Source organism: Pristiophorus japonicus, chromosome 12 (genome assembly GCF_044704955.1).
Source record: "Pristiophorus japonicus isolate sPriJap1 chromosome 12, sPriJap1.hap1, whole genome shotgun sequence".
NCBI classification, from domain to species: Eukaryota; Metazoa; Chordata; class Chondrichthyes; family Pristiophoridae; genus Pristiophorus; species Pristiophorus japonicus.
The window spans coordinates 97,981,709-97,996,155 of NC_091988.1; the positions used below are offsets into that span (position 1 = coordinate 97,981,709).

General features: G+C 47.6%; 1 protein-coding gene across 1 annotated transcript in view; it reads right to left on the bottom strand.

Annotated features, from left to right (window-relative positions):
* The window catches only part of LOC139276824 (cadherin-related family member 4-like), a 134,164-nt gene that overhangs the window by 64,473 nt on the left and 55,244 nt on the right, over positions 1 to 14,447 (bottom strand). Inside the window, exons 10-12 of the mRNA XM_070894822.1 lie at positions 5,198 to 5,378; positions 2,968 to 3,118; positions 1,451 to 1,553 (exon numbers count right to left, since the gene is read on the bottom strand). Of these exons, the coding sequence (XP_070750923.1) occupies positions 1,451 to 1,553; positions 2,968 to 3,118; positions 5,198 to 5,378 (435 nt within the window). The remainder of the gene's footprint in view (positions 1 to 1,450; positions 1,554 to 2,967; positions 3,119 to 5,197; positions 5,379 to 14,447) is intronic.

The window sequence follows — 14,447 nt, forward strand, 5'->3', positions numbered from 1 at the left end:
AAGGATATAAGAATGGGGCCTTAACAGCCACAAAGTGTTCGGGAGCAGAAGATTTCAGAAAGAATAGAATATTTCAGGAAGACTCAAGGAGAAAGCTGGTAGACGGAGTGAGTGTGAGAGAGAGAGAGAAAACAGACACAGGGTACAGCCTGCTTACAGTTGTGCTTCTACCCAGAGGATAACGGGGTAATATAATTCTCAATGATACGCTGTAAACTGCTGCTTGAATACTCTAATGTATTCGGTCTGACTTGTGATGAATAAAGTTAAATCACTGTCCCCAATTCGAGTCAATATCAAATCATTTGGAACCTGTTTCCCTCTGGGATCTTAAGGTCAGAAGTAGGGATGTTCGCTGATGACTGCACAGTGTTCAATTCCATTCGCAACTCCTCAGATAATGAAGCAGTCCGTGCCCGCATGCAGGAAGACCTGGACGACATCCAGGCTTGGGCTGATAAGTGGCAAATAACATTCACGACACACAAATGTCAGACAATGATCATCTCCAACAAGAGAGAGTCTGACCATCTCCCCTTGATATTCAATGGCATCACCATCATCGAATCCCCCACCATCATCATTGACCAGAAACTTAACTGGACCAGCCACATAAATACTGTGGCTACAAGAGCAGGTCAGAGGTCGGGTATTCTGTGGCAAGTATCTCACCTCCTGACTCCCCAAATCCACCATTGGGTGAGCCTTCATTCTGATGTCAGTCAGTGTAGCTATTAAGTGTTACAATTGGCCTCAGCCCTGATGGGTTACAGATGGATAATGAGACATGGTTTTGCTCCTGAATGTCTATCCAGATTTGACTCAGTGATAACACTGTCTCGCGCCATCAAACCAGAAGGGTGTGGGTACAAGACCCACTCCATAGATTTGAGCACATAATCTAGGCTGACACGCCAGTACAGGACCGAGGGAGTTTCTTACTGTTGCAGGTGCCATCTTTCGCATAAGACGTTAAACTGCCTTCTCAGGTGGACTTAAAAAATCCTGCAACACTATTCAAAAAAAACAAGGGGATTTCTCCCCGATGTCCTGACCAATATTTAACCCTCAACCAACATTATTAAAACAGATTATTTGGTCATTGTCTTATTGTGGGAGCTTGCTGTGCGCTAATTAGCTGTGGCATTTCCTACATTACAACAGTAACTACACTTCAAAAGTATTTCATTTGGTCATGAAAGGTGCTATATAAATGTAAGTTCTTTCTTTCTGATCCAATGGCATTGCTGGAATGGGCAGGTGTGAGTGTTGAAGGAGGGCAGGACTGGCTCCAGATGTGATGGTCTCCTCTCGGGTGAAGTGTCAGAAGATAACCAGCGTCTTTGGTTGAGGAGAGGGGAATATCAGGGCACACGATTGTTAAGAACAAGCAGGACTTCTATGACAATTGATGTAAGATTTAGTTGACGCAGAGAGCTGCGATTCTTACTTGTCAGTCGAGGGGTTCCACTGTCTGTCACGATGACTGCAGCCGTGTAGCGGAAATCCAGACTTGCCATCATAGCAGAATCATAATCCAGGCTCTCGTTCACCTACAACAGCAGCAAGGGGAAATGGTTAGTGGCCAGCAGCACTGAGAGCCCCAGCACTGAGAGACCCAACACTCCCAGGCCCAGCACTCCCAGGCCCAGCACTGAGAGACCCAGCACTGAGAGACCCAGCACTCCCAGGCCCATCACTCCCAGGCCCAGCACTCCCAGGGCCAGCACTGAGAGACCCAGCACTGAGAGACCCAGCACTCCCTGGCCCAGCACTCCCAGGACCAGCACTGAGAGACCCAGTAGTCCCAGAACCAGCAGTCCCAGGCCCCCCAGCACCGAGAGACCCAGCACTCCAGGCCCCCCCAGCGCACAGAGACAGTGCAACTCAATACTGCCCTCAGCAAGTGCGAGAACAAAGACCTATGGGACCATTGGCCAATGGACACTGATGGCTGTGGCTGGAGTTCCCTTTGCCAGGAAGCGGTTCCCTTTGCAGTGAGCACATTACTCAAACCCCCTCCCAGGCCTAGAAATTGGGCCGCGCAGCACCCGTTATTCAGGCAGTAAGCAGCCTTCTCCTTCTCCAATATGGCGGCCGGAGACATGGCTCTGCCATGTTGGTAGAGGAGATGGTGCCAGCGGCAACAGAGCACCATTCTAAGCGGGAATTAATACCCACTGAGCTTCTTGCAGGACCCACCTTCCACTTTGAATTGTCCCAGTGCCCTGTGCACCAAGTACTGACCTATCTTGCTCAACACAATGTGGCACTAACCAGCATGAGGCCCCGCCCCGCCCCGCCCAGCCAGCGCAATTTAAAGGGATCATGCAACACTTACAGCTTAGTTTCTAGCACCCTGGAATGTTGACTGTGTCTACACAGGGAGAGGTCCTGGTGCTCTTGTGCTGTTGCTGCTTTCTTTGACTCTCAGATAGTCCGGCTCCAAACATGGCCAGTCCGGCAGGACTGCCTTTGGGAATAGCAGACGAGGGGGAAGCGGCAGACACAGAGCAGGAGCAGGGGTCTTCAGGGAGCATCGCTCTCACCTCACTTCGCTGTCTGAGGCACCTTCACTTCGAGGAGGGTATCACCGAGCTATGTCACCTGCTGCAGCCACAACTTGAACCTCCAAGGTCATCGTGACATTGCTCTTCTCAAGTCACCGAGACACTCAGTTTTCAGGCCACGTTCTCCTTTCAGGCAGCAAGAGCTGACATCAGCAACATCGCCCAGTTCACAGTGCACTTACGGTTCCGCGACCTCACTGAGGCGCTCTCCATCGGGGGAAAACACTTGCATCTCCATCACCAGCCTGGCACCTTTATCAACAGAAAGGGAATGCACCCCTTCAACGTGCAGCTGGTTTGTGGCCCCAGACCACGTACCTTGCAGGCGTGTGCCCACTATCTCAGCACCCCGCTCCCACACCCGGTTTCTAGGCTGGAGAACAGAGCAGCCTCTCACCTTCACACTATTGGCTTGATACTTGAATTTAAAGCGTGAGTTGCCATTGGGCACAATTGTATATGAAAGGGTGGTGTTGGAGTAATCAGGGTCCCAGCAAGTCAGCTCAAAGAGGGTCGTTTCCACGGGAATCACTTCTGGAATCTCAGCCCTGGAGAGAGACCGTGAGGAGAGAATATTTACTAGATTCACCCAAATCCCACTGATATACAATACATCCAACTCTCCAATACTGAGGAAGAGACAAACCTTTGGATTTAAAGCCCCTACTTTTTCAGAGTGACTGCACAAATCCTTGTCTTCTTATCCATTCCTGGTTTCTGAACTGCTGAGCCTTAAACCTTCTGGATGAGCAGAAATTTTCTGCAATTGTATACTGGGAAGACCAAAGCCATTGTTTTTGGTCCCCGCCACAAACTCCGTTCCCTAGCCACTGACTCCATCCCTCTCCCCAACTTCTGTCTGAGGCTGAACCAGACTGTTCGCAACCTTAGTGTCATATTTGACCCTGAAATGAGCTTTCGACCACATATCCGCAGCATAACTAAGACCGCCTGTTTCCATCTCCGTAACATTGCCCGTCTCCGCACTTGCCTCAGCTCATCCGCTGCCGAAACCCTCATTCATGCCTTTGTTACTTCTAGACTTAACTATTCCAATGCACTCTTGGCTGGCCTCCCACATTCTACCCTACGTAAACGAGAGAAAACTGTGTCCTAACTCGCACCAAGTCCCGCTCACCCATCATCCCTGTGCTCGCCGACCTACATTGGCTTTCAGTTAAACAACGCCTCGATTTCAAAATTCTCATCCTTGTTTACAAATCCCTCCATGGCCTCGCCCCTCCCTATCGCTGTAATCTCCTCCAGCCCCACAGTCCACGAGATGTCTGCGCTCCTATAATTCTGCCCTCTTGAGCATCCCTGATTATAATTGCTCAACAATTGGTGTCCGTGCCTTCCTGTTGCCTTGGCCCTAAGCTCTGGAACTCTCTGCCTAAACCTTACCGCCTCTCTACCTCTCACCTCCTTCAAGACGCTCCTTAAAACATACCTCGTTGACCAAGCTTTTGGTCACCTGTGCTAATTTGTCCTTGTGTGGCTCAGTGTCAAATTTTTTCGGGGAGAAATTCGGGTTGTTTGTGCCTCCTGTTATTGCCCCCAGGGACGCACATCATCATCATTATCATAGGCTGTCTCTCGAAATCGAGGAAGACTTGCTTCCACTCCAGGTGAGTTCTCAGGTGACTATACAGTCCAATATGGGAATTACAGTCTCTGTCACAGGTGGGACAGACAGTGGTTGAGGGAAAGGGAGGGTGGGACTGGTTTGCCGCACGCTTCTTCCGCTGCCTGCACTTGATTTCTGATTTCTGCATGCTCTCGGCGGTGAGACTCGAGGTGCTCAGCGCCCTCCCGGATGCACTTCCTCTATTTAGGGCGATCTTTGGCCAGGGACTCCCAGGTGTCGGTGGGGATGTTGCACTTTATCAGGGAGGCTTTGTAACGTTTCCTCTGCCCACCTGGGGCTTGCTTGCTGTGTGGGAGTTCCGAGTAAAGTGCTTGTTTTGGGAGTCTCGTGTCGGGCATGCGAACGATGTGGCCTGCCAAGCGGAGCTGATCAAGTGTGGTCAGTTCTTCAATGCCGGTGATGTTGACCTGGTCGAGGACGCTAATGTTGGTGCGTCTGTCCTCCCAGGGGATGTGCAGGATCTTGCGGAGACATCGTCGGTGGTATTTCTCCAGCGACTTAAGGTGTCTACTGTACATTGTCCCGGGGACACTAATGGGGACGCTAACGATTTTTCACCCAGACACGGTGCCACTACCGTCTCCGGCAAAATTGCGCGGGAGTTTAGCGGTGGCGCTAACTGGCAGCGCCCCGGGCTGGCGTGCTATTGGTGACGATGCCACCACCGTGCGCATTGACCTGTTTTCGTCACAGAGTGAAAATCTGTAGCGCCCCGTGAGGCTGCCGCGGGCAATGCCTGTGACAGCTTCGTAGGGTGGGGCATGTATCCTGCTGTTGGTCACCCGTGGAGTGAAAATTAAAGGGGAGGTGCGGCGCTGAAAATGTTCAAAATGGCCGTCTGACCGATCACCGCCTTATCATCTTCATATCGCGGGTTCCGTGCCGCGATGTTGCAGCCCGCTGTCCTGTGAGCAATTGACAAAAGAAAAACTCACTGCATAAAAGAGCCAGAAGGAATTGTGTGGTTACTGACACTTACACAAAGATGGGGGGAGTGCAGTGAGGGTGGTTATCATTCACATCCATCACGTACACTGTGACATGAGCCGATGAGCTGTGGCGATAGCTGCCGTCATAAGCTACAATCACCAACTGGTTGACGGCAAGCCCGGGTTTCTCATCCAGGTCGAGATTGTGTGAGGTTTGGATGATCCCGGTTTCTGTATACGACAGGAGAAAGAGAAGGTTAAGGATTGAACAGGCCACCATTGCCGTCACTACAGACGGAATGGAGTAAGAAAAACAACGTGCCATATTCCCAACTCCCTCCCAGCAACGTCCGACCACCCTCTTCACAACCATGGAAAAAGCTGGAAGATGCAACAACAACAACAACTTGTATTTATATAGCTCCCTTAACATAGTGAAACGTTCCAAGGAGCTTCACAGGAGTATTATGAGATTTAAAAAATTGACACCGAGCCACATAAGGAGAAATTAGCGCAGGTGACCAAAAGCTTGGTCAAAGAGGTATGTTTTAAGGAGCGTCTTGAAGGAGGAAAGAGAGGTGGAGAGGCGGAGAGGTTTAGACAGGTAATTCCAGAGCTTGGGGCCTAGGCAACAGAAGGCACAGCCACCAATGGTTGAGTGATTATAATCAGGGATGCTCAAGAGGGCAGAATTAGAGGAGTGTAGACATCTCAGGGGGTTGCGGGGCTGGAGGAGATTACAGAGATATGGAGGGAGATTACAGAGCTAGGATACCCTGCTTTTAAAGTTACCACTGGTATATAAAACCCACAGATAGTACTACTGACAGTACACAGGCACGTACAGGTGTTGTATAATGCACAAAGACACGTTAGATTCTGTGATGAAGATACTATCAGGTTCTCTGAAAGGACACACCAGAAGAGTGAATATCTCCCGCTCCATCTATACTTATCACAGAATCATAGAAATTGACAGCACAGAAGGAATCCACTTTGGTCCTTCGTGTCTGCTCCGGCCGACAAAGAGCTATCCACCCTAATCCCACTTTCCAGCTCTTGGTCCATAGCCTTGTAGGTTACGGCACTTCAAATGAATATCCAGGTACTTTTGGCTGTGTGGTTGATAATCATAAAATCATAGAATCATTGAAGTTTACAGCATGGAAGGAGGCCATTTCAGCCCATCATGTCTGTGCCAGCCAACAAGAGGCACTCCAGCCTAATCCCACTTTCCAGCTCTAGGTTCGTAGCCCTGCAGGTTACGGCACTTCAAGTGCACATCCAAGTATTTTTTAAATGTGGTGAGGGTTTCTGCCACTGCCACACTTTCAGGCAGTGAGTTCCAGACCTCCACAACCCTCTGAGTGAAGAAATTTCCCCTCAAATCCCCTCTAAACCTTCTAACAATTACTTTAAATCTCTGCCCCATGATTGTTGACCCCTATGCTAAGGGAAATAGGCCCTTCCTATCCACTCTACTTAGGCCCCTCATAATTTTATACACCTCAATGAGGTCTCCCCTCACCTCCTCTGTTCCAAAGAAAACAAACCCAGCCTATCCAATCTTTTTTCATAGCTAAAATTCTCCAGTCCAGGCAGCATCCTTGTAAATCTCCTCTGTACCCTCTCCAGTGCAATCATATCTTTCCTGTAACGTGGTGACCAGAACTGCATGCAATACTTTAGCTGTGGCCTAACTAGTGTTTTGTACAATTCAAGCATAACCTCCAAGCTCTTGTATTCTATGCCTTGGCTAAAAAAGGCAAGTATTCCGTATGCCTTCTTAACCACCTTATCTACCTAGCCTGCTACCTTCAGGGATCTGTGAACATGTACTCCAAGGTCCCTTTGTTCCTCTACACTTCTCAGTGTCCTACCATTTAATGTGTATTCCCTTACCTTGTTAGCCCTCCCCAAATGCATTACCTCACACTTCTCCGGATTGAATTCCACTTGCCACTGTTCTGCCCACCTGACCAGTTCATTGATATCTTCCTGCAGTCTGCAGCTTTTTTCTTCATTATCAGTAAATCAGTGTCAGAGCAGTGGGTTCCATTCAAGGAGGAGATCTAGAGGGCTCAGGCCAAATATGTGCCCTTATAGAGAAAGGGTAGGACTAACCAATCTAGAGGATAAAGAAAAAAAGGGAGGCTTATGACAGATACCGAGATACTGCAGAATCTCCAGAGGAGAATAGGGTGAAATTAAAAAGGATATTAGGAAAGCAAAGAGACAGCATGAAAAACTCTTGGCAAGTAAAATCAGGGAAAACCCAAAGATGTTTTATAAATACATTAAGAGCAAGAGGGTAACTAAAGAAAGGGTAGAGCCTATTAGAGACCATGAGAGTAATCTGTGTGAGGAGGCGAGAGATGTGGTTATGGTTCTTAATGAATACTTTGCGTCTGTTTTCACAAAAGAGAGAGGTGATGCAGACACTGCTATCGAGGAGGAGTGTAAAATATTAGATGAAATAAACATAGTAAGAGAGGAGGTATCAAGGGGTTGAGCAGCTTTGCGAAGTCCTGAGGCTCAGATGAAATGTATCGCAGGCTGTTAAGCGAAGCAAAAGAGGAAATAGCAGAGGCTTGACCATCATTTTCCAGTCCTCTCTGGCTACAGGTGTGGTGCCGGAGGACTGGAGGGCTGCTAATGTTGTACCTTTGTTCAAAAAGGGAGAAAGGGCTAGGCCGAATAATTGCAGGCCAGTCAGCCTAACCTCAGCGGTGTGAAAATTATTGGAAAAAATCCTGATGGACAGGATAAATCTTCATTTAGAAAGACACGGATTAATCAGGGACAGTCAGCATGGATTTGTTAAGGGAAGGTCGTGTCTGACTAACCTGATTGAATTTTTCGAGGCGGTAACCAGGAGGGTCGATGAGGGCAGTGCGTTTGATGTAGTGTATATGGATTTTAGCAAAGCTTTTGATAAGGCCCCACATGGCAGACTGGTCACGAAAGCAAAAGCCCATGAGACCAGGACATAGTGGCAAGTTGGATCCAAAATTGGCTCAGAGGCAGGAAGCAAAGGGTAATGGATGATGGGTTTTTTGTGACTGGAAGGATGTTTCCAGTGGGGTTCCACAGGGCTCAGTACTGGGTCCCTTGCTTTTTGTGGTATATATCAATGATCTAGACTTGAATGTAGAGGGTATGATTAAGAAGTTTGCAGATGATACTAAAATCGTCTGTGTGGTTGATAATGAAGAAGAAAGCTGCAGACTGCAGGAAGATATCAATCAGCTGGTCAGGTGGGCAGAACAGTGGCAAATGGAATTCAATCTGGAGAAGTTTGAGATAATGCCTATGGGGAGGGCAAACAAGGCAAGGGAATACACATTAAATGGTAGGACACTGAGAAGTGTAGAGGAACAAAGGGACCTTGGAGTACATGTCCACTGATCCCTGAAGGTAGCAGGCCAGGTAGATAAGGTGGTTAAGAAGGCATACGGGATACTTACCTTTATTAACCGAGGCTTAGAATACAAGAGCAGCGGGGTTATGCTTGAACAGTATAAAACACTAGTTAGGCCACAGCTGGAGTACTGCGTGCAGTTCTGGTCACCGCATTACAGGAAGGATGTGATTGCACTGGAGCGGGTACAGAGGAGATTTATGAAGATGTTGCCGGGACTGGAGAATCGTAGCTGTGAGGACAGATTGGATAGGCTGGGTTTATTTTCCTTGGAACAGAGGAGGCTGAGGGGAGACCTCATTGAGGTGTATAAAATTATGAGGGGCCTAGATATAGTGGATAGAAAGGGCTTATATCCCTTAGCAGAGGGGTCAACAACCAGGGGGCATAAAGTTAAAGTCATTGGTAGGAGGTTTAGAGGGGATATGAGGGGAAATTTCTTCACGCAGAGGATTGTGGGGGTCTGGAACTCACTGCCTGAAAGGGTGGTAGAGGCAGAAACCCTCACCACATTTAAAAAGTACTCGAGCTGGAAAGTGAGATTAGGCTGTATAGCCTCTTGTTGGCCGGCACGGACACGAAATAGCCTCCTTCCGTGCTCTAAACTTCTATGATTTTATGATTATCAACCGCACAGCCAATTTTTTTATCTTCTGTAAACTTCTTAATCATACCCACTACATTCAAGTCTGAATCATTAATATATATAACTAAAAGCAAGGTACCTAGTACTGAGCCCTGCGGAACCCCACTGGAAACAGCCTTCCAGTCACAAAAACACCCATCAACCATTACCTTTTGCTTCCTGCCTCTGACCAATTTTGGATCCAACTTGCCACTTTGCCTTGGATCCCATGGGTTTTTACTTTCGTGACTAGTCTGCCATGTGGGACCTTATCAAAAGCTTTGCTAAAATCCATATACACTACATCATACGCACTACCCTCATCGACCCTCCTAGTTACCTCCTTGAAAAATTCAATCAGGTTAGTCAGACAGTTAGGACTAGAACCTCCACTTTTGTGGTTATCACCAAAAATGGGCAATACTTTCAGTGTGGGCGGTAAAAAAGGATTTTCAGATCACCAGCTTCTCGCCCATTCTCAAAGCACCTAGTCTCCACTTTTGAAAATGGGCGTTACCGCGAGCAATATAAAATGGGAGGTAGCGTTAAATTTTTTTGACCTTCTGCCGTAAAGTGTGACCGTCCTTAGCAAAGTCTCGATTCCCACGATTCAGGAGCTCAAGGGTCATCATGACATGTGCAGAAGAGGAGACAAAGAGAGGGAGGGCTGAGAGGGACTGAAGGCGTGTCTGGGTGTGGTGTGGCTGCTTTGGGAAGAAGGAGGGAGACTTTAGAGCTTCACAGCAAGTAGGCAAACAAAAAGTAGTTGTTACCAGCCACATATTTGACTGAATTTGGCCTATAATGGAGAGAGAGGATGAGGCATCACAGCATGCTGTGGAGACTGACGCTGGAGAGAGCAGTGAGGTGGGAGAGGAGCACATTGGAGGGCGCAAAAGAGCCAGGAGGTTCTCGGACGAGGCAAATGCCTCCCTCCTGCAGGAGGTCGAGTTACGCTGGGGTGATTTGACATAGGGAGGGCGTGGGAAGCCCACCCCAAAGGCATACCAGAAGATATGGGCCGAGATAACAGAGGTGGTCTCGTCGGTGACCAACAAGGTTCATGAGGGCAACCAATGCCGCAAATGATGGAACGACCTTGTGGGATCGGCAAGAGTAAATATTACATTGATTTACATGTACTTATGTATTTAGATAATTTGATTTGTAACATGAGTGACTATCAGAAGATGTGAGGTCTTTCACATTTTTACTCAAAGCTTGCGATGACGGTGCACGTCTTTAGGTAAAGAAGAATAATTTTCATAATAATGATGATTACATCTGTCAGTTATGTGTTGTATCAGTCTCTGTGACAGTATCTAATATGATATCACGCAATGATCTCATGCCATGTCGTCCTGTCACCTTTTACAGAAGAAGCTATTGACGATGAGGTCCATGCAGAGGTGAACGGGTGGGGGGGCCACCAGTCTCCAGCGACATCACTGAGATGGAGGAGCGGGTGCTCGCACTCGTGGGGAAGCACCCCCGGACAGCCACGGAAGCATCTGCAGACCCTGAAGTGATGCCACGTAAGTAAAGCTTACACCATTGCGTGATGTAAAGTCAATAGATGCCACGATCCATTCATATCCGAACAATCATATATGATAGATGATTTCTAAAATTGTCATAGAAATAATGATGTCCTAATGAAAATCATTGCAATGCAAATGTGTGATGGTCATGAAATGTGATGTCTGTGATGATTTTGAGAGCGGTGGTGGTTTCGTCGTGCATATGCTGTTTGTGACCCTAGCACCCCCTTCTCCTCTAATAGCCTCATTTGTGTTTTTCAGCTCAGGCAGCAGCGCTTCCCAAGGCAAGACCACAGAGGCCAGAAGGTGGGGGCGCGGGGCAGGAGTCGACAGATGATCCAACATCTGGTGCTGAGGAGCTCCGATTCTCGCCCGTCAATCCACTGGGTCTGTTCTCCACGGATGAGAGCACGGACTTCGAGGAACCTGCATCGCCACGCTCCAGAAGCCATTCCACCCCAAGGCCATCTAGTGGTCCTCCTGTCATTCCTGCCTCCACTGTGGAGATACCGGCCCCAAGCACCTCGTCACAGGGCACCCCATTTGTCCCCAGGATGGCGCCGACCCGCGGAGGTCCTGTGGACGCAGCAGGTCTGTTCCACGAGCGCCACATGAGAGCGGAGAGATGATGCAGTTGTCCAAGAGGACTGCAGAGATTGGTAACCAGCTCATCGAAGCATTGGGGGACATATCCCAACAGCTGGCCACCATGACCGAGTACATTCCACGGATGATGGAGGCCCTGGATGCGATAGCCAGGAACACTGCTGCCAAAGCCCTTCCAGTGGTCCCCGAGCGCGGCACTCTACCCATAGGTTCTGCACCACTACTGCCAACGACAAATGAGAGCAAGGACCAAGCTCCTGCTTCTGCATCAGAGAATGTTGCCCCCTCGGAACACCCGCTCCCATTCCCGTGCAACAACCGCATCTGCCTTCATTCCCCCCAATGAGGCACCGCCTGAGGAGCTCCTCGGCCAGGCGCGTGGAGCGAGGAGCGGAAGGGATAGAGGGAGAAGAAAGAGAGGGGGAAAGAAAGTGAGGCGCATTTGTGCAGGTGATGGCTGTGTTATATTTCCATCTGAGTGTATGCAATTTGTTGTAATATATGGAGGCTGGGAACCACGCTCCTGCTTTGCCTTTGTGATCTGTGTTGCTGGACATGTTGAACATGTGATTGATGTCAATGGTGGAAAAAACGGGGGTTGAGTGTTATTGCCTGTGATACTTATGATTTCAGACCAATGTTGGTATAAATTTTTTTTTAATTGAACATAACCATGTTGCGCATTGTCTCAGACAGCTGCACCGTTACACGCTGTTGATTCCTTAACATGAAATACAACTTAACATCAATCAACGTAAACTTTAACTGGCAACAAGATGATGGGCACCATTGATGCCTGAGCTGCACACACACAGCAGTGTGTCAGCGTTGTCACTCACATCAATGCTCTTTCAGGCAAATCGTTCAGATTTCAGCTCCTCATGTAAGAGTGGGATTTTAAAAATGCCAGCCACACTGCTGGTGTTCGTTCAGAACACTTCCACTTTGTGTGGGTGTTTTTTTGGGCGAGCGATATTGTGGGCGATATATGTGCGAGGTGGTGAAAGTGACGCTGGGCAATATACCGGGCGTCAATTTCACCAAATGTGCTCTTTATGACAAAAAAAAGTGGGTGGGCGGTATTATTGAATTTCGGCATTAATTCTGTGCGGAAAGTAACGCTGGCCGTTGATTTCGCCCATTCTGATGATTCCGCCCCAAAAAAGTGTGCGGGCGGTAATATCTTTTTCACAGCGTTAACCACATGGAGAAAGTAACACTCGGCAATAAGTTTTCTAAAAATGCCTGTCAGTTTCCATTTTGTGTCAAAATGGGCGATATATGGGCGTTATACATCATTTCAGCGGTAAAATGGGTGTTAAGTGGGCATAAAGCATGCAAAAAAAGTGGAGGTTCTATCCCTTAGTCCCTTAACAAATCCATGCTGACTGTCCTTGATTAATCCGTGTATTTCCAAATGAAGATTTATCCTGACCTTCAGGATTTTTTCCATTAATTTTCCTACCGCTGAGGTTAGGTTGACTGGCCTGTAGTCTATCCCTTTCTCCCTTTTTAAACAAAGGTACAATTTTAGCAGACCTCCAGCCCTCTGGCATCACACCTGTAGCCAGAGAGGATTTGAAAATGATGGTCAGAGCCTCTGCTAGTTCCTCTCTTGCTTTTCTTAACAGCCCTGGGATACATTTCATCTGGGCCTGGTGATTTATCCACTTTCAAATATGCTAAACCCCTTAATACTTCCTCTCTCACTATGTTTATTTCATCTAATATTTCACTCTCCTCCTCTCTGATTGCAATATCTGCATCGAGCCTCTCTTTTTATGAAAACAGATGCAAAGTGTTCATTAAGAATCATACTCACGCCTTCTACCTCCACACACAGGTTACCTCTATTGTCTCTAATCGGCCCCACTCTTTCTTTAGTTATCTTCTTGCTCTTTACAGCCTGGGATACATTTCATCTTTGTGATCAGCAATGTGATTGCTCACAGTCCTGCTGCAGCTTAAAGGTGACAAGGTCCATCCTTCACTGTATTACAGCAGGTTTACTGATCAATATATCACTGGACTGACACGTGGTAAAATAACATACTGACAGATGCAAAGATTAACATTACTATTTACCTGCTTTGCAAAATGTGCTTAAGATACAAGTAATGCTATTGTTCTCTCCCCAAAACCTCTTAGTCCCAGTTATTTACACGAGTCAATATTTTTTTCTTCTACCTCTCAAGGTGGATTTGCAGCACTTCCTTGAAATTAAATATTTACTTGGCCATTCTTCCCTCTCTTTACTCAGTTATTTGTGGTTATAAAAGTTTTTTGCCTTCACCTTACGTCCAATGTTGCATTTGCAATTCTTTCTGAAGCTCTGTCCCTATAGTCCTGCCCAAGGAAGGTTTACCCAAAGCTTAATCTCTAGTTAGATGCAGGCAGCTGAAATGACCAATCGCAAAGATCTGTCCCTTGGATTACAGAGGCTCCTTACTGGTCACCATATTACAGGAAAGATGTGATTGCACTGGAGAGGGTGCAGAGGAGGTTTACAAGAATGTTGCCTGGACTGGAGAAATCTGGCTATGAAGAAAGATTGGATAGTCTGGGTCTGTTTTTCTTTGGAACAGAGGAGGTTGAGGGGAGACCTTATTGAGGTGTATAAAGTTATGAGGGGCCTGGATAGAGTGGATAGGAAGGACATGTTTCCCTTGGCAGAGGGGTCAACAACCAGGGGCCATAGATTTAAAGTAATTGGTAGGAGATTTAGAGGAGATATGAGGGGAAATTTCTTCACCTAGGGATCTGGAACTCACTGCATGAAAGGTTGGTAGAGGCAGAAACCCTCACCGCATTTAAAAAGTACTTGGATGTGCACTTGAAGAGCCGTAACCTACAGGGCTACGGACCAAGAGCTGGAAAGTGGGATTAGGCTGGATAACTCTTTGTCGGCGAGCACGGACACAATGGGCCGAAATTGGCCTCCTTCTGTGCTATAAATTTCTATGATTCTATGATTCAGGTGCTAAATCTCCCCCCCTGCTCTCAATCCTACTTTAGGCTGGTTCTGTTACTGCAATTCTGGCCTCTCGCCACCAGATGGTGATGCTGTGCACTAAATCAATTCTTACACTGTCTATTGGTGCCATCTG